Consider the following 20246-nt stretch of genomic DNA (forward strand, 5'->3'; position numbering starts at 1 on the left):
TTTTTTTATTTATTTTTTGTATATTTTAAATAAAGGTTTAAGATTTTCTTTTGTTATACATTTTATTCTAATAGTAAAAAAATTCCATTGACCTGATAGACAAGATTTTTTTAAGTTATAATTCAAAAATCCAATCATACCATTATGGTAAAAAATATCTCATTCAAACTTAAAAACATACTTTTAGAGTTTTTTTTAACTAAAATAAACCAAAACTTTATATATGAATAAGAATGTAAATATTTTCTCATGCTTTGTACTCCATATAATAAAAGTTCTTCTAAACATTTTTGTTAAAGTTATTATGTATTCATACATTTTATCCATACTTTGTCTATAATTTTTTTTTGTACTGAAACATCAGAAAGTTGATGTATTATTTTTTAAAATTCTTCTGTTTTATAATAATAACTCAGAACTTTCATTCAAATATAATATATAATTTCTATTACATAATCTGTACTTTTGTTATTTTTTTAAATGCATTTTAAAAATGTAAAAAAATTGTTTCTAAACTTAAAATTTCCTCTTTATTATTATTAGATACACAAAAATTAAAAATATTTATAATAAAAGTCATTATTTCTTTCTTTGTAATACCATATTGTAAATATATTTTAAGAATTTTATCAATGTAAGGATAAATATTATAAGTTTTTATATGTATTTTTTTTATTTACTACTTTATAAATATCCATGAAACATTTTTTCTTAATATATTTTGTTACTTTAAGTTTTTTTTTCTAAATTGCTTTCTTGCCTTTTTTTACTTTCTAACAAATTATTAAAATTTTATGTTAATATACTGATTAAGATTTGGTATTCAATGATATATTATATTTTTTCCATATTTTGAAAATGTTTATAGCTACTTTTCAAAAAAAAATTTCTCCATTAAAAATATTATTAATGATTTTAATGTGCAAAAATAAATTAAATCTAACTTTAATTGTAATAGATCATTGTATATTTAATTTTTTTTTTCAAAACTTTTTAAGATAATCTTTTTGGAAAATTGATTTCATAAGGTAGAAAAGGATAAATGAAGTGATATTTTTCATGATAGGATTAGTTTTACCGAAAAATTTTATTTTTATTATCGGTGAAGACATCAAGTTGATTTGTAAATAATTGAAGTTCTTTTTTGTCAATACAATTTATAAACAAATTTCTTAGTAAGAAATGTATTAAGTGATATTTATACGGAGTATCAAAAAAAATGTTTTTTGAGCTTTTATAAATATCAAATAAATTTATTTCATTGGCTTATGGTAATGTTCCTCAATGATATGTCTTTTTGTATTCTACGCTTACTAATTTCTGAAAATTTGGACCTCTTTTAAAGTCAGTTAAAAGAAAATTTATTAAACTTATAACATCACATATATTTTGGTAGATAAAGACATTACTTTAATATTTCAAATTGTATACATAATAACATATAATTTTAAATTAAAATTCTATATTGTAAAACTTTTAACTTTTATTGCAATAAATGTTTTCTCTAATAGTGAATATATATGTGGTATATTTATTTATTGAGAAGAACCAATGATTGCTTGAGATAATACTTCACATTTACTATCATTACCATATTTAATTATAAATAATTTAACATTTCTTCAATGATACTTTCATAATTATTAATTAATTTTGTATCTTTCTTTAATATTTTACAAGATACATTTATTAGTTTTAGAATTATTTTATCATTCTTCACTGCTCTTGTACATATAAAATAATTTTTAAATACAATTTTACTCACTGTATCTTGAGAATATCTCAAACATAATTCATTTTTCTAAATAAACTTCTAATCATAACACTGATTTTAAACAAAAAAGAAGTAAATTATGTTTAGATAAAATCAATTATACAGCAATATGCTTATTTAGTATTCTATGGAAAATCAAATTTTGAAGGTACAGTATTCTCTTAATCTTAATGATATTATAATTTAAAATAAAAGTTAAACTATCAAAGCATTTTCTACATATATTTAGTATAAAAAGATATAATTTTACTTTTCATTCATATATAAATAAATAAATTGGAATGTATTTATACTATTTTGTAAATATTTTTTAAATTATATGAATGAGATAAAACATTGTTTTAACAATAATATTATATTAATTGTTATGATAAAAGTTATTTAAAATGTTCTATACCAAAACAACCATTTATCTCCTATGATTCCTGGATTTTCTGTTGTATAAAAGACAACAGTAACAACATTAGATTTTGATAAAGCCATTAATGTTCCATTATTATTATCATCTTTTGTAATTTCAAGAATTTTATCATTTGTTTCACCTTGTCCATTATAAACATACAACTCAACACCATTTAGTGAAAAATGATGTTCAATAATATTGAGTGCAATTCTTTTTGTTTCTGATACTTTGATAATATAATAACAAATCAAATTTTCTCCATATGGATTAGGATATCCTGGTGATTCAACTTGAGCTGATGCATCAGTAAATATATTATTAGGACAAGAAGTGTTATTTGTTTGATCAATGGTACTAGGTAAAGTTGTTAAAGGAATATTAGTAGTTGTTATTGTAGGATCATACATTTCAAAATTTCCTACAAATCCTCTATACATTGAAAGGTGTTTATTTGAAGATTTAAATGAAAGTACCATAGAATATTCTTTAGAAGTTGAGATTACTTCTCCAATTGCATCATGATTATTAAAACCAGTAAATTCTTTTAATAATTTAATGTAATTACCTTCATAAACTTGTAATATATCATCTTCACCAATATAAAGATCAATAATTTTAAATTGGACCAAAGAATGATTTGTCATAATTAAATAATAATCACAACTAACATCATTACCATAAAAACTAGGATAAGCAGGAGAAGATATCTAAAATTTAATTATATTATTATATTAATAAAAAAAAATTTACAGTTCCATTATTTTGATAAAAATTATTTTGTGGACATTGACCTTCTGGTGAGAGTGTATTTACTTCAATTGGTTTTTGTGTAGTAAATTTATTTTTCCAATAATTAGATACTTCATCAGCTAAAAAAATAAATATATTTTTTTACAAATATTAAAAAAAAGAATAATTACCAGTCATCATACAAACATATGGTAGTTTGTTTTCTGAATTTGTATTTAACCAATAACCAAGTGCATCAATATCATTTACAACTAACATTTCAAAAACATCACCAAAATATTTACTTGGAAAACCTATAAAAATAAAGTATTATTTTTAGTTAATTATTTACCTTGTTTATAATTTGTAAAAGTTAAATTAGTATTATCAATCCATTGTGATACATCTTGTGAAATATTATAAGTTAAACCAATCCAAATTGATTTTTCATTCTGATTCTTATTAACAAACTCTATAATATCAAGATTTTCTTTTAATGAATGTATAGATACAAGATTTCCTGTATCACTAGTACAATCATTATATGAATCACTAAAATTTCTTTGAATATTAACATATTTATAACAATTTGAATTATCAATTGAAATGTATTGATAATCAGGGGGACAATCTTGATTATGAAAATTGGCAACTTTCGTACATATAACAGATCCGGCAAGAAAATTTTCCTCTGCCGACATCCATATTCCATAAAAATTGGTATGACTTGGATTATGTTGAATATATACATAATTTCCAACTAATGTGTTAGCTTTATAATTTTGAAAATTGTTAAAATCATATGGACTTTGGTCACTCCATGAACAATTTGAATCATTATAACATTGTAAATCAATCCAAAAACTGTTACCTGCAAATGATTTCAAAAATTCATTTGTACCAAAATGATGAATAATTGGAAAAGATGATTCTTCATCATTACACAAAGTTGCAGCATCTGTTCTATTAACAGAAACAATATTATGTTTCTAAAAAACATTTTCAAATAAAAAATAATAATTTCATACCTTATAACATATATTTTCAAAAATTACATACCCATCTTCACACTTACTACTTGAGGTATAAACAATTTTTATAAAATTAATTAAAAACAATTTAATAATAATATTTTGAAACATTATTTACAAATTTTTATACTAATAAATCATTCTTAAAATATCTTTTATAAACTTTTTTTTCTTATCTAAATATAACTACTAAATTTAACATACATCACTTTTATCAATAATAAATTTTAAAATGATAATTACTATCTATTTTATTTAACCAAGAAATAATATTTTGAGTTACTATCAAAAGATTTGGTAATTAATATTTTGAAATGAAAGAAAATGAGTAGGCAAATTTTTAAATTATGCTTAGAAACTTATCAAAATAAGCATTATACTTGTATATATATATATTTATATTTATAGATATGTAAATTAGAATAAAATATTTTAAAAGTTATTAAATGATAAAGAAAAATGTACAAAAACTTTTTTTTTTATCATTAATTCTTTTATGATTACTGAGAAAAGTTAATATTGCTGTTTAAGGCATTTACTTTTATAATTTATATGTCAAATTGTAAAGTTGGAGATTAATGATATCATTTACAAAAAAAAAATAAAACTTTTTTGCATCTTTACAATATTTTATATTAATTTAATATTCAAATTTACTTGTTAATATAAATTTACCATTATATAATAAAATCTTTTTTAAAACAAATTCTATAATTTTTTTTTAAAAAATTATCTATGACTCAGACTAGTTATATTTGATAAAATATATCAAAAAAAGTTTTGATTTTTCTTTGAAATTGACTCCTGTTCATAACTTTTTTCATCAACTTTTTACCAATCCAAATGACAAAAAAAGTCAAAATTATAAAAATAAGAATAAACCTTTTAACCACAAAACAATTGATACCAAATTTTTTTTTAGAAAATATTACTTATTTCTCAAAACTTCTGAAAAATATTTCTAGATCATTTTTTTAAATCTTTTAAGAATTAAAAAAGATTAATAAATAGTCAATATCCTATAATCTATATTATTAATATTTTCTCATGATTTTTTTTTAAATATAAAAATTTTCCCATTTATTTTTAGATATTTTCAGAAGAAAATTAAAAAAAAAACACTAAATTTTAGTACAAAAATATTTCTTTTCAAATTTTTAAAATTAAATTTGGAAATAACTATGTATATGTCATTGAATATAAAAAATTTATTTTTGATAAAAATATTGTGAAAAGTTTGTTTTATAATTTTGAGACTTTTGCTTATATATATATATATATATATATATATTTCATTTTTAATCTTATCATAAATAATTTTTTTTAGGAAAAAGAAATGTTTGAAGTTTACCATTTTTTGAATAATAATTTTAAAATAAATATTTTATTTAATACCCTAATCATGTTTTAGAGTTAACATAAACTTCCTCTTTATATTATATTTTTAGTGAAAAAAAAGTTTTTTTTATATGTATTTAAAAGAAGGTTTTGTTAAACTTAATGATTAATGCCCTATTAAAAAAGCATTTGAATTTAGATAATTTGTGAAATGTTGAGTTAAAAAGTAAAATATATTAAAACAACTTTATTTTTTTATTCTAGTATGTAAAAAAATGTATTATTTATTAGATATTTTATAACAAGTTTTTGTATATAATAAATAAAAAATCATTCAAAGGAAAAGATTTTTTTTGATTAATGTAATAATTAAGATTTTTAATTACTTTTAATGACTTTTAAATTAAATGTTAATAGTATTTTTTTTAAAATTATAATATTTGTGTATAAAATTTGTAGTTTAATTAACATTATTGATATATAATAATAATAAAAAAATCATTATAAATCTATTTCTTAAATATCTGATGATAACTAATTATTAATAGATTAAATATATTTAAAGTTATAAAATAATAGCGTGAACAGGAACATGCAACAAAACTTTTACTCATTCAAAAATTTTAAAAAATTAAGTTAAAAGAATAATAAATTATTGTGAAAAATTATTTTATTTAAATAAAGTATCTCATAAATGATAAAAAAAAAAATTTTGAATTTTTTACCATTTTTTAAAATAAAATATTTTTTCTCCATCTTTTTTTTTCCTGTGTAAAAGAGGTTTTTAATTGATTAAAGTCAGTTAGAATTATTGTTATTTAATAAGATGCTTTTTATAAAAAATTTTCAAATTTTATTTAAATAACATATTTTTCATTATATTAATAGTTAAATGAAAAAAACAATTTTACAAGTGTAATTTTAATTTGTTTTGTAACTATAATTATAAGAATTTTTTATCTTACCAAAATTATAAACCTGATATTAATGATTGTTTGTTTGTTTTTGTTAAATTTTATATACACAAGAAAATTTTAAGTAAATCATAATATTTACTATATGTTTAAGTGTTATTAAATATATATATATAAAAGTTTAAACAGAATCATTAAATAAATAATAACATATTTAATATGGTATTTTTTATCATTGTAAACTTTTTATTACTAATATTAATTCATGATATATATATATTTTTTTAATGTTAAAAAACATTTAATTAAAATTTTTTCATCTAAAATATATTGTTCAAAGTATATTTTTGTTGTAATTTTTTTCATAAACAAAAAGAATATTATATTTTTTTCTTTACAAAACAGTCAATTTTGCATGCAAAAATTATTCTATTCTATCTTTAAAGTTTGTTTTAAATAGAAAAAAATATAAAAAAGTTTATAGAGTGCCATCATGTTAAATTTTTTTTTTAAAAAAAAGATTTAAAAAAAAAACAATAATGAATAAAAAAATTACATCTATTGATAAGATATTTTTAGAAAAAATAAATAAATATATTATATAACAATTTAAATTGTTATTGATTTTAATATTTGTATTTCCTCAAAAAGTTAATTACATTTTTATAATATTATTTATATTTTAAATGTGTTTTATACTTATTTTTTTATAAAATCTATTATATCATTTTAATGTATTAAGTTATACCAAAATTAAATTTATATTAAATTAAATATGAATATTTATGAATTTTATAAATAAATTTTTTTTAATGAAAAAAAAAATGTTGAAAATTTTTTTTTTTTACAACAACAAAGTTTTGTTATTCTTAAAATTTTATTTTAAAATAATTGTAAAATGATGTTTAATAATAAGTATTAGTTTCTATGAAATGAAATCTTCTAGAATTTTTAACAATGTTAATGTTTATTTTAAATAAAAGATGGATTTAATAACATGGTCATTGTTATAAACAAATTGTATAGTAGTAAAAATGTTAACAACTTAAAAGATATATGTTTTAATTTACATGGATAACCAAGTTTGTCAAATTATTATATTGATTTATATATAATTGTATAAAACATTTATAAATCTTTGTTCTTGTATAAATAAACTACTTAACTTAAAAATATAATAATTTAATGTGTATATGATGGCAGAATAACTTTTTTTAATTAAAAAAAATTTTTTTTTTATTAAATAATACTTTATTTTAAAAGAAAATGAAAAAAATAAAAAAAAATATTTATAATAAATTTTAAATATAAAAATTTAAAAATATTTAATGTACGTGTAATAATGTATAAATTTTCAATTGTCAACATCTATTTTTATGTGTTAAATAAAATTGTTTTTTAATATTATAACAATTTTAATTTTTAAAATAGATATAAATTATTATTATATATATTAGTTTAATTTATATTTTAGAAAATTTAGTATTTTTAATTTAATGGCTTTAATGAAAAATAAATATAAATTTTTAATTATCTTTTTCCTACCACTATAGTTACACATCAATTTTACAATTATCAATTTTCAAATTATTTAATTAATATATTTAATTTTAATGTTATTGTGATAATTTATTTATAAAAAGGAAAATCTTACATTAAAAATATTTTTTTTTTAAAAGAATATTTATCATACAAACTTTCTCATTAGGTTAAATTTTCATGAATCATATTCACAAGAACATTTTTATAAAAAAAAATTGTAGTATTAATTTATTGATGTTATTTTTATATAATAATACGATAAATAAATACTAATAAAAATTTAAATAGGGTAAACAGAAAAGTTACTATATATTTGTCTTTTTATAATTCAGGAAAAAAAAAGAATAATAAATATAATATTGCAACATGTTAAATATTAATTTTTACAATATTTGTTAAATTTAAAGAAAAAAGATTATACTTTTTTTAAGTATATAAAATTTTCATGAACCAATTTTTTTTTACTACCATATACAAATTATTATTTCAAATAATAATAAAGTTTTAAAAACACATTTTTTATTAGTTGATAAATTTTTAATAGTTTATTATATTATAAAGTTGACAAATTTTTTAATTTAACTGATGGTTTATTGAGAAGAAAAAAATTTCATTTATCTATGAAAAGTACAATATCATATAAATTTATGAACAAAAAAAAATAAACTAACTTAAAAGCATAGAATAAATTAATAAGTTACAATTATATTATTTTTTTTTATTTAGTTATTAAAAATAATATAATTTAATATATTATATCACACATTATTTATACTTATTTTATATTTTTGAAGGTTATTTATGAAATTATTTAAAATATGTTTTCATTATAAAACTTGTTAATGACTTTTTTTTTTTAATTGTTTGACATATATTTAAATTTTCAATATGTTACAATTATATATCTTTTTAATGAGCAATATGCCAATAATTTTATATTAAATCTATTGAAAAAAGAAAGTGTTTAAATAATAAAAATATTCAAAAATAATATAATAGCATTCAATTGAATGAATTATAATATTACTTGAAATAGTATAAAAATTATATTTTTACTAGAAAAATATATATAAGCCAGAAAACATTATATTCTTATAAAATTTACATAGTTTTAAATAAAAAGTAAATAAATTTAAGAAATGGCGTGATTTATACGAAAAAAAAGTAATATTTTATAAAATATTTTTTTAGTAAATTGATGTATAAAACTAAAAAAAAAAGAGATATATTAAAATTATGTATAATAAAACATAAATTTAAAAAAAAAAAAAATTAAATAGCACATTACATATATTTTAAGTCAATAAAATATATCAATTAAATATAAAGTTTTTATATATTTGTCTAAATTAACAATTGATTTATAATAATAGAGATCGTAATTTGATATTTAATATACTGAGAACATTAAAATTGTGGCCCGAAAAACTGTGGAAACATGCCAAATGCTCCTGCTTCTAACATTGCTCTAAAAAAAAAATTAATATTTATTAAATATAATTTAATTTAAAATTATATTATTTTACCTAAATGGATTATAAACTTGATTATAGTGTAATGTTTTTTCCATATGCTTAACCAATTGTTGCATAGTTTGAAATTTTTCAGAACATTGAAGACATGTAAATATTGCTGTAGGATCTTCTGCTTTTCCTATTCCATTTGATTGATTCATAAAATATGATAAATTTGGGGTATCACCTACATTTGTAACTAAAGATGAAAGTTTTCCAAGTAAATTACCATTGACAAAATTATTTGTATTATAAATAAAACTTCCGTTATCCTGGTTCCCTTTATCATCAGTTCTAGCAATTTTATTAGCTGGTGGTGTTTCAATATTTTTATCTTTTGTAAGCCTTAAATCCAAAACCTCAAACATATTGTCATTATATTTATTTCCATTATCACTAACTTTTGCCTTATCACCGTCAATTTTATCTATTCCATTAACAACTTTACTTGGTATATTACTTAGTGTTGGCACAACAAATTCTCCATTCTTTTTCTCTTGTTCCTTATTAACATTAGCTCCATTAGTTAAAGCCCAAAATTTATCTAAAATATCATTAAAATTACAAACTTTAATTATGGAAAAAAAAATTTCTTAGAAATTAAATAGTGACAAAATAAATAAGAAATAATTTATAGATATGTTTAATGTAAAATTCTTTTTTAGAGAATATTATTTATTAGTATAGTAAAAAAAAAAAATTACATATCAATCAAAATGAAATGTTAAATACATTAATCATTCAAAACTATGTATATGTAAATTGCTTTTTTTTTTCTTATAAAAATAAAAAATAATAATAATAAAAAAAAAGAGATAAAATATTAAATTTATATTATAAAAGTACAATAAACTTACCTTCAATAAAACGTATTTTTCGTTTATTTTTATTTAATGAATTTGTTTCATTAGCAATTTTTTTATTAATTTCTCTTTCTTTAATACCTCTTAACAATGTTTCATATGCTGATTGGAATGTGTCATGAGATGGTTGACTTTTTGGCATTGTTAAAATTGTAGAGGAATATTTTAATGAATCTAATGAATTAAAATCATTTTTAATACTTTCTAATTTAGGTAATGAAGAGGGATGATTAATTAATTCTGAATCTTCTATAAACATTTCTTCCATTACATCTATTACCTTTTCAGGTTTTTGCTGTTTTCTACGAGTCATATTGTGCTTATAAAAGATAATATTAAAAATAAATTTGTAGTAAAAATATTAAATCTACAAATAATATTATGTAAATATAATCAAAAAAGGATTAAAAAAAAATGTTTAAAAAATAATAATAATAATATAAATAAAAAATATAAAAAAAAAATAATAATTATACTAGATATGATAATAAATTATACAATGTCAAGAGTGTAAAATCTTTCCAATGAGCACTTAAATTTAAGCATGAAATAGTAAGTATTTTAGAAATAGAAGCAAACAGCTTATAAGTTTTGGAGGACAAGATGCTACAAAATTACATTTATATAGACATAATACATTGTAAATATATCAGCCTTTAAATGTAAAAGTGGGTACAAGTAGAAAATTTATACGAAAACGTGGGGCGTCAATCTTTTATATATGTAATACTTGCCACTTCAATTGCTTATTTCTTAACAAAAGTCGTTCATTACTAAAAAAAGTCCATTGGGGTTAACAAGTCAACAAAATAAGAAAATAATAAAATAATGAATTATAATTATATGGTTATTAAGATATATAGATATATAAATATATATATATATTATAATTATTTAAGGTAAAATAAAATACAAAAAAAAAAAAAATAATAAATTTATCTATTTTTAATAAAACTATAAATTTTTCTTTTCTTCAATTAATTCATAAAATAAAAGTTTATAAATATATATATAAATATATTGATATATTAATGATATTCTTACATGACCATAAAAAAAATATATATAAATGACTTTAACATGTTACATTACCACAAAATCTTCACTCATTTGGAGGAAAGCGTATAAATAAACTACTCAGTAAATTTTTAATTCATAAAGATGTATATATTTAAGACTTATATCCATATATTTATTTTACATTGCATAAGTAATATTAATCTAAAGAATTAGGAATATATCTCAAGTTTCAATTTTATATAAACCATCCGACTTGTTAAACATAATTATGAAATAAAATATGAAAAAGAAATATTGAATAGTTTAATAAATTGCTCATTGTGAATATATGATATGGTATTATGCCCAATTACTTTTGGTTGTTATTATTAGCTCCACCAATGAGGTCTCATGGTATTGTGTTTGAGGATAACTGCATAATGTTATAAATATGCACTATCTTATTTGATAGTTTATTTGGGGAAAAAAAAATAAATGCAAAAAAATTATTTTAAAAAAATATATATAATAATTAATTTAAAAAAAAATTATTACCAAATTAATAATCATACTTATTTAATATAAAATTTTTAATAAACAAAGAAATATTAATAATAATATTTGTAAAATTATATTACCATTATAAATAGAATAATAATATATATAAGAAAACTTAAGAAATATTATTTTGTCAACGAAAAATGTGCCAGTTTATCGAAAGTATTCCACCAACTTCATTTATTCAATCTCAAATTGTTCCCATAATATAACTATCATTATATTAAACAAGTAGGAAGAAAGTTTTACTTAAGCACCAAATAAGTTATCTCTCAATAAAGATGGTAAGGAGGTAAAAGAAAACAAATTGCTATGTAAACTACTGCACTTATCATTTGTTTCTATAATGACGCATTGCAACATACATATTTTTAGTTTACGTATCATTTTTAAAATACGTTAATTTTAATTTAAATAAAAAAAAAATATATAGTTTTTTTTTTAATATAAATTATTATAGTATAAAAAATATAAAAAATAATAGTTAAATATATAAAAATTTAATAAAAAAAAAAATTAATTTAAAATATGTCTTTATTAAAATAATTTATCAAAAATTGTCTAAAAATAATATATTTTTATAGTAAACTACTCCTTTAAAATTACAATGAATTAGAACATTTAATTTATGAGAAATCGTTATATTTTATTTTTATCAATAAAATGTCGAAAGCAGATTCATTGTTTTGTATAATATTAAGACATTTTAAATATGCCCAGATAGATATATCAATAAACTTTGATTTTTACATTTTTAATAAATAGTATTACAAATTTTATATATTCATATATATATATATATCTTATTTATATATAGAGAGAGAAAAAAATGAATTGTGAAAAATTATTTACAATATTTTAATATTTGATAAACTTTTTTTGACACAAAAAAAATAGCACGCTAAAAAAGATAAGTGTAATCATTATTTTTAAAAAAATAATTTTTTTTATATAAATATTGTTGCATGAAGTGTAAAAAAAAAAAGAAAAATTAGTATTTGGTACAAAATGTGTTGTTTGATTAAAAATGGAATAAAAAAAATCATTCTTATTTATCTAACTTTACACTATATATTGATGAAACGATTTTCAATAAGAAATTTTATATTAATAAAATAAACTACCTTATTTACATTCTTATCAATTTCCTCTTAGATAATTTTTTTTTTCTTAAAAATACAAGAAAATAGAAAGTGAGAGATATTAAACTTTTATTGTTTAAATTTAATATTTTACAAAAATAATAATAATGATTATTTGAAATTAAGCAAAGTAAAATTAACTTTAAAATACATATAAAAAGATAATACCAAATGCAAATAAAAAAACTATTGGATATTAAAAAGTTTTTTAATTTTTTATTTATATAATCATATCAATTGTTTCACATATTATTATATAGTGGCAGTTAATAAAAACTGGGAATAAAATAAAGTTTTTTTAAAATTTATCTAAAGATATAGATCAGTGATAATCGTAATAGCAACAGTAATCACAATTATAAAAAAAAAGTATATAAATTATTTTATTTATTTTTCTTATTTAAAATTTTCCTATTTTTCTTTTCTATTAAATAAAAATTTAAAAAGTATTTAGAAAAATTAAGCAACCAACTAAAATAATAAAAGCTAAATACTATTATGGTTGTATAAAAATTGTAAAAAAAATTCAATTAAATTCTATAAAAATTAAAAAATACAAATATTTTTCATACTGAATTGTATGTAATTTCACAGATAATTGTAGTTAATTAAATAGTTTATGGCTAACTCATCATGTCCTGAAAGTAAGTGCACGCGAAGCGTGCGCTTATATATATATATATAAATATACACAGAAAAAATTAAAAAAAAGAACTACTAAAAACCACTTAAAATAAACAGTATTTACACTTAAAATTTATTTATAAAATCAAGAAAAAAAAAGTAAAATTAAATTGTTGATAAATGGTTAGACATTCTGCGTTTATAATTTTCAACATGAATCTTCTTTCTAAAATTATAAATTAATTAGATGAACTTCTTAAATATATATATATCTATAAACTTACAAGTCATTATTAGACAAATGTTCTAAAACAAAGAAAGCATCATTGTAACAAGCAGAGTGAAAAAGTTGTTCTGCATAGTAAAGATGAATTGTATTCATAGTTGTACCATCAACTTTGTCACTCATTAGAGATACCAAAACATTCATAATATGCCAGCTGTAAATAAAAATTTAATAAATTTAATAATATGAAGTTAATTTACCATAAACGATAATCCTCGTAATTTGAAAATGTTAAAAGTGCTTTAGCCACAGAAGTGCTATTATCTTCTAAGCCACAGCATAGTTTGATTATGGACATTATAATGTCGTCTTTCTCAATTTGACATGATGTATTTTTTAAAAATTCATTGACAACCTCTTTAATAGTATTTTTATGTGAGGACATAAAAAGTAAGGCTATTCCAAAAGCAACCTTCCAATGAAGTCCCGAATCCCATCTGATTACTTTGTTATTATTTAATTTGTGTTCATAAACATTTCCAAGAATCATGTAAATTTTAAACAAATATTCATCTTGATTAGCGTTATTATTGGACATATCCCATAAATCAAGGATTATTTTGCTTTGGCATTGTAAATCATCATTCATTCCATGGTTTGCAAGAGAAGATGCTAATTCAAAATCATTCATTTTAATTGCCTCTTCACAAGCTTTTTCAACATTTCCTACACATATGTATTCAAAAATTACCTTGTATCCTGTATTTTCTGATGTATCACAACCATTGAGTGCAATTGCTTCATCTGCAACCCAATTCAAAATTCCTTCTAGTTTTAAATTTTCTGTTGTATTGTCTGGAGAAAAAAATGAAATGAAAAACTTGTATATACTAATTTCTTCTTCATTTATAATAGATTTGTTATCATTTAATACTTCTATATATTCCATTAAAAGTTTTATAGTATTCATAACTTCAGTTCTATCATTACTATCAGATTCCATTAATGATTCAGTTTCAGTAAAACATCTGTCAACATCCAATAATTTACTTGATAATTTACATTGTTTTTCAAGGGTAATCTCTGAAACTATATTTATTGGTTCAATGTCAAAATTATTTTTTCTCATAAAAATAAAATTATTATTTAAAGATGATGAACATTTTTTAATGTTAAAGACATTAAGATCAATATGTATATTTTCAAACATTTTCAAATTCAAACTACTATCAGCAACAAAAAAAGGAATTTTACAAATAGACTTTCTTTCTTTTAATTCAACAACTTTTTTTGAAATAGGTAACGATATAATAAGACTTTTTTCAAGACGCTTATCCACAAAAGGAGTATTTCCAGTGATTAATGAAGCACTCATATTAAAAAGATCATCCATCTTCATTTTCTTTTTAAGAATATCACAACCACCTCTAGAGTATGATATATTTTTTAAATCAGGATTTTGAAAATCAATAAAACTATGTTCGTTATTCATAAATTGAAAATCATCATTGCCATCAACATCACAATATAATGAACTACAATCTGTAGCCATCTGAATAGAAGATATATCTTCCATACTGACATCGTTTACTGATCGTCCCAATGGAGTAACCGCAATTTTGTTATCCCTTTTCAATGTTTGTTTTTGTTGAATAACAACTGTAGAATCTATAGGAGCTTCGTTCTCATCAGCATCATCAAATCCATATTTAGAAAAATGTTTAACCTTAAATGTCCATGTGCCAGTTGAAGGTTTATAGTCTAAGAAAATTGAATCATTCTTAAGAGAAATCCTTTCTAACCGATCCCTAAAGTTTAATTCTTCTAAGCGTTCAACATCTTGAATATATTCTTTTGTATCTGGATCAACAGGCCAAACACACTCAAGAGAAATTTCAGCCGGTCGATTAAGACCTTCACCAAGTGGAGGTTTATTTTCGTCATCTGGATAAACAGTGACTTCTCTACGTTTAAAAACAACAACATCATCAATAACAATATTTGAAAGTTCAAAAGGACCAGGCCAATAAACACTACCATAACCTTGACGAGAAATAAGCAGACCTTTTTTCAATTGAACTTTTCCATTTTCAACAAGCTTCCTCATTTCCTCAATAGCTGGTCTAAGATAATAATGTCCAGAAGATACTTGGATACCAGCAGGAGGTTCATTTTCAGAAACACTTAAAGAACTGTTCCCAGCATCAGCTGATATATTATTTTTGTTACTTATAATAGAAGCATCCTCACTATCAGCTTTTTCACTTTCGTTAATTTTATTTTTTTCATGAGGTGTACTGTGAGATAATGGTGCCCTTTTGACAACTCCAACATTTTTTGTATTAGGAGTTTCATAACCATTTTCAGGATTTTTTCCTCGTCCTGGTGTAGATTTTAAAAGTGTTTGCATAAGACCTGGATCTACTTGTTTCATGCTTAAATTTTTAGAATTTGAAAATTTGTTTAATAATGAATGATTTGCAATTGATGATACATTAGCACTATTCACTGACATATTTAATTCACCTGTGCTTGATACTGAAGATGCATTTGCCAATGGATTAACTCGACTGAAAGATTTATCTTTGTATATTAAAGAGTCATTTCCACTTTTTGGTGAATAAAAACTTTTATATTGTAATCCACCTACACCTGAATTACTTAATTTATGATTTGATGGAGCAGCTAAAGCCTTGTTTACAGGAGCTAAACTAATAGTTCCAGCAGGATCAACAGTTTTGCTTGCTAAGAATTTCATTTGTCGTTGTTTAGAAAATGGAGAAGTAACTTGAATATCATCTTTACCTTTATTTTCTTTTTTATCATATGATAGTTTTAATAGTGGGGAACATCCATAAGGGCTAGCAGCTATTTGTGCATCAATTAAAGCATGTTGAATTGCAGTTTGATTAACATCACTACCAATAATTATTGGCTGATGTACAACTTGAGTTGAAACTGCTGCTTGTGGGGTTGTACTTGGCATTTGTTGGTTTCCAAACCCAGTAGTAGGTTGAGTTGGTTGAGTAGAACCAAATAAACTTGTAGTCTGTGCAGGTGTTTGACCAAACAAACCTCCGCCAGTTGTTGTACTAGTTGATGTAGATCCGAATAAAGGTTTATTTGCTGTTGTATTACCAAATATACTATTAGAATTTGGTGCAGCTGTTGTAGAACTAAATCCAGTTCCTGTACTACCAAAAGTTCCAAAACCACTTGTTGTTCCAGTAGGCTTTGAACCAAAAATTGATGACCCAGCATTTGTTGCTGTAGTTGTATTTCCAAAAGAAAATCCTGTATTTGATTGTTGAGTAGTTGCTGTGGCTCCAAAACCAAAAGTTGATGTTCCAGTATTAGTTCCAAATGCAGTATTACTAGTAGCTGGAGTTCCAAACAAAGATGTCCCAGTATTTGTTGATGTACCAAACCCTGTAGAAGCTGGTTTGTTACCAAATAACCCTCCACTGGTTGTACTTGGTGATCCAAATGTAGGTTGTGCTGAGGTATTCGAAGAACCAAAAAGTCCTGTAGATGCTGGCTGCGATCCAAAAAGACCTCCTCCTGTAGTATTCGTTGTATTTGTATTATTTCCAAATAATCCTCCACTAGTAGTTTGATTGGTGCTTCCAAAAGCAGAATTAGTATTTTGCGTCGTTGAACCAAACAAACTTGGTTTTTGTGTTGTTGAAGTGCCAAAAATTCCTGTATTTTGAGTATTATTCGTATTACCAAAAAGTCCACCACTGGTATTTGATGTTGTTGAACCGAAGAAACCAGTTGTTGAAGTTGCTTGTGGACCTTTACGATTTGCTAAATAATCTTCAACACGAATTTCTTCAATAGATTTTGCTTCATATTGCTTCATTGCAGTAAGGCACATTAATTTAGCCTGTATACTTTCACTTTTTCCATTTTTTAACATCAAATCTGATAACGTTAATGGTTCGAATTTAACTGTTGAACCAACAACAGCTTGAGTTGCTGTTGTTGAACCAAAGCCACTTGAAAAAAGACCACCAGAAGGTTTGTTAGTGTTTGATCCAAAAATAGAAGAACCAGTGTTAGTATTTGAATTACCAAAAATCCCTCCGCTTTTCGTTGCTGGATTATTAGAACCAAAAATTGAATTTCCAGTGTTTCCTGTTCCAAACGCAGTTCCTCCTGTATTTGGAGAACCAAAAAGACCGGCAGAATTTGATGATCCAAATAACGACTGAGGTTTATTCTGTTGTCCAAAAAACGATGAGGATGTACTAGTACTAGGTGAACCAAAAGCAGACTTATTTTGGTTACTTCCAAATCCTAAAAGAAATAAATATAATTTTATGAAATATTTAATTACCTGTATTAGTCCCAAAAGGGCTTGAAGAATTATTGGAAGATCCAAAAGCAGATCGGCCAAACATTGAAAATCTAAAAATATTAAAAAATTATAATTTTATTAAAAAAATATATTTTTCATATGATTATATGACAAATGGAAACCAAAAGTAAAATTATACAATGCATTTCAATACATTTAATTTATTCTATATGAGACCATTTTGGTAAAGTGCACCTTGATGTCTTAAATAGAAATAGTGACGCATGTGAATTACCAGCTTGTGCATGGAATAAATTAATATAAATGTGGATAAAAAATTTTATTATATTTATACAAAGATAAAGTATTTTACAATCTTTGAAAATATATTTTAAAATTTTTTTTTAAATTAAAAACAAAAGTGTGGGGAAATATAACCTTATATTTTAAAAGATGGCGGGATAAATAAATTTATAATTTTTGGATAAATATGATAAAATGTTATAATATTTTTATACTGATAAATATAGTATTAATTTGCAATTTCAATGCTTAATTCAAACTTATTAAAAAACAATTTTTGTCATATTCATTTTTTTAAAATCTTTTATCATATGTAAATTTATCATTTATGTGAAATGAATGTATAAAAAATTTAGACCAGAATATGGTTTCAGAAGAATGCACAGTGGAGATAAATTTATTATTTGTTTTTCAATTGGTTTATTACTTAATGAAAAAGTTTCTGCTTTAATTTAGAAAATTCATAATCTGGATTTATAAAGATACTTTTTTATTAGTAGGAAATACTTGCTAAACTTTATCTGTTAATGTAATTCATTGCTTCATGTACAGTCTGACATTATTGCTATACTTACACTATCTATATTTCTTCTAATTTCTTTACAAATATTGTGGTTTTATACGAAATAAAGTTTTTCAAAAAGTAATAATTTTTTTTTGTAAATGTCTGAAAATAAGCATAAAGTTACTTTACAAAAACTGTTAATTATTTTTATCCTCAAATTACTTCATTATTAACACATAGAGATTATATATTAACTGTATCAATTTTTCTATAATCAAAGAATGGATTTATGAATCATCACCAAGTTAGTATTATATAGCCACATTTTCTTATGTCATTTTTAAAATTTTTTCATATTATACACTGTCTTTCTTGAGATTGTAACCAAAAATGAGTTTTTTTAAATACATAATGTCGGAGATTTTTATTTTGTTGAAAAATTGAGAAATCTTTTAAATGTCCTTTTTTTAATTATTATTAAAATTGTTTTTTATTACTGGTCACGGCAAACTATGTATTTTAAATTAATAAAAATTAACAATAACAATATAAAAAATTTTTATTTAAAGATCAATTAAAAATTCAAACAAATAATGGTGGTTTAAATTATAAAAAGTATGATCAAGAATAGTAATATTTTATAGTATCTATAAGATATAAACATGTTATAGATATTAAGACTGAAAGATGTAATAAAATAGATAGATAAAATTCATGTGTTTTAAAAATATTAACAAATGAAAATTCAGATTTGTTGTTTTTTTGCAGTGAATCCCACATGTAAAAAGTTATGAACATATTTAATATTAGAAATAAAAAATGATAAAATAGAAAAATAGTATTTGGTATTATAAGTTTTAGTAAATATTCATCAACTTTGTAAGGTTTTAATATTTCAATCATTTTTGATACTATAACCGAGTTATGATTACTATTTTCTATAAAATAATTGATTCCAGGTAACACTTGATATGTTAATCCCATTCCAATTCCAGTAGCAATACTAATTTCTAAAAGATTTTTATACATTGGTGTTGAATGTTCTTTAATAGTATTCTTTTTTGATTCTAATTTTAATATTTGTTCTTCACCATAAAGAAAAATATAGTATAGTACAGCTCTTGTAATTTCTTGAAAAACAATTGCTAATATTGCGTATAAATATATATTATCTGAAAAAATTGATCCAATTTTCCATACAATTGCAGATATTAAAAGTGTTAAAAAAGATGCAAATGCTCCAAAAACAATAGCAATTATGTTAATTACTGTAAATATACGTGAGGTATACAAAAGTGACAATGATATTACCAAAATAGTAGAAGTATATATGATATTCATTATTATTTAAATTGATAAAGAAATAATAATTTCATAAGTGTTTTTTTTTTGTATATATACCATTTTAATAATTTGTAATATTTTATATTCATTTTTTTAAATATTATTTTATTGTTAAATAAACTCCAACATTCTTA

General features: G+C 21.1%; 3 protein-coding genes across 3 annotated transcripts; all 3 read right to left on the reverse strand.

Moving 5' to 3' along the window:
* Positions 1–2155: 2155 nt before the first annotated feature.
* Positions 2156–4048, reverse strand: SRAE_1000229000 (CUB domain and C-type lectin domain and C-type lectin-like domain and C-type lectin fold domain-containing protein; the record flags this gene model as incomplete). The annotated part of the gene is made up of 5 exons (XM_024649348.1): positions 2156–2884; positions 2928–3046; positions 3098–3220; positions 3259–3895; positions 3935–4048. The coding sequence occupies 5 exons, from the start codon at positions 4046–4048 to the stop codon at positions 2156–2158; spliced, it is 1722 nt and encodes a 573-aa protein (XP_024503235.1).
* Positions 4049–9138: 5090 nt separating this feature from the next.
* Positions 9139–10421, reverse strand: SRAE_1000229100 (Zinc finger, C2H2 domain and Zinc finger C2H2-type/integrase DNA-binding domain-containing protein; the record flags this gene model as incomplete). The annotated part of the gene is made up of 4 exons (XM_024649349.1): positions 9139–9199; positions 9258–9604; positions 9647–9789; positions 10103–10421. 4 exons carry the CDS (start codon positions 10419–10421, stop codon positions 9139–9141), a joined length of 870 nt encoding a protein of 289 aa, XP_024503236.1.
* A 3175-nt stretch (positions 10422–13596) lies between these two features.
* SRAE_1000229200 (Peptidase S59, nucleoporin domain and Gamma-secretase subunit Aph-1 family and Nuclear protein 96 domain and Nucleoporin FG repeat-containing protein) lies at positions 13597–20109 on the reverse strand (the record flags this gene model as incomplete). The annotated part of the gene is made up of 5 exons (XM_024649350.1): positions 13597–13657; positions 13716–13871; positions 13918–17959; positions 18000–18070; positions 19733–20109. The coding sequence occupies 5 exons, from the start codon at positions 20107–20109 to the stop codon at positions 13597–13599; spliced, it is 4707 nt and encodes a 1568-aa protein (XP_024503237.1).
* Positions 20110–20246: the final 137 nt, after the last annotated feature.

The sequence above is a fragment of the Strongyloides ratti genome, assembly GCF_001040885.1.
Source record: "Strongyloides ratti genome assembly S_ratti_ED321, chromosome : 1".
Lineage (NCBI taxonomy): Eukaryota > Metazoa > Nematoda > Chromadorea > Rhabditida > Strongyloididae > Strongyloides > Strongyloides ratti.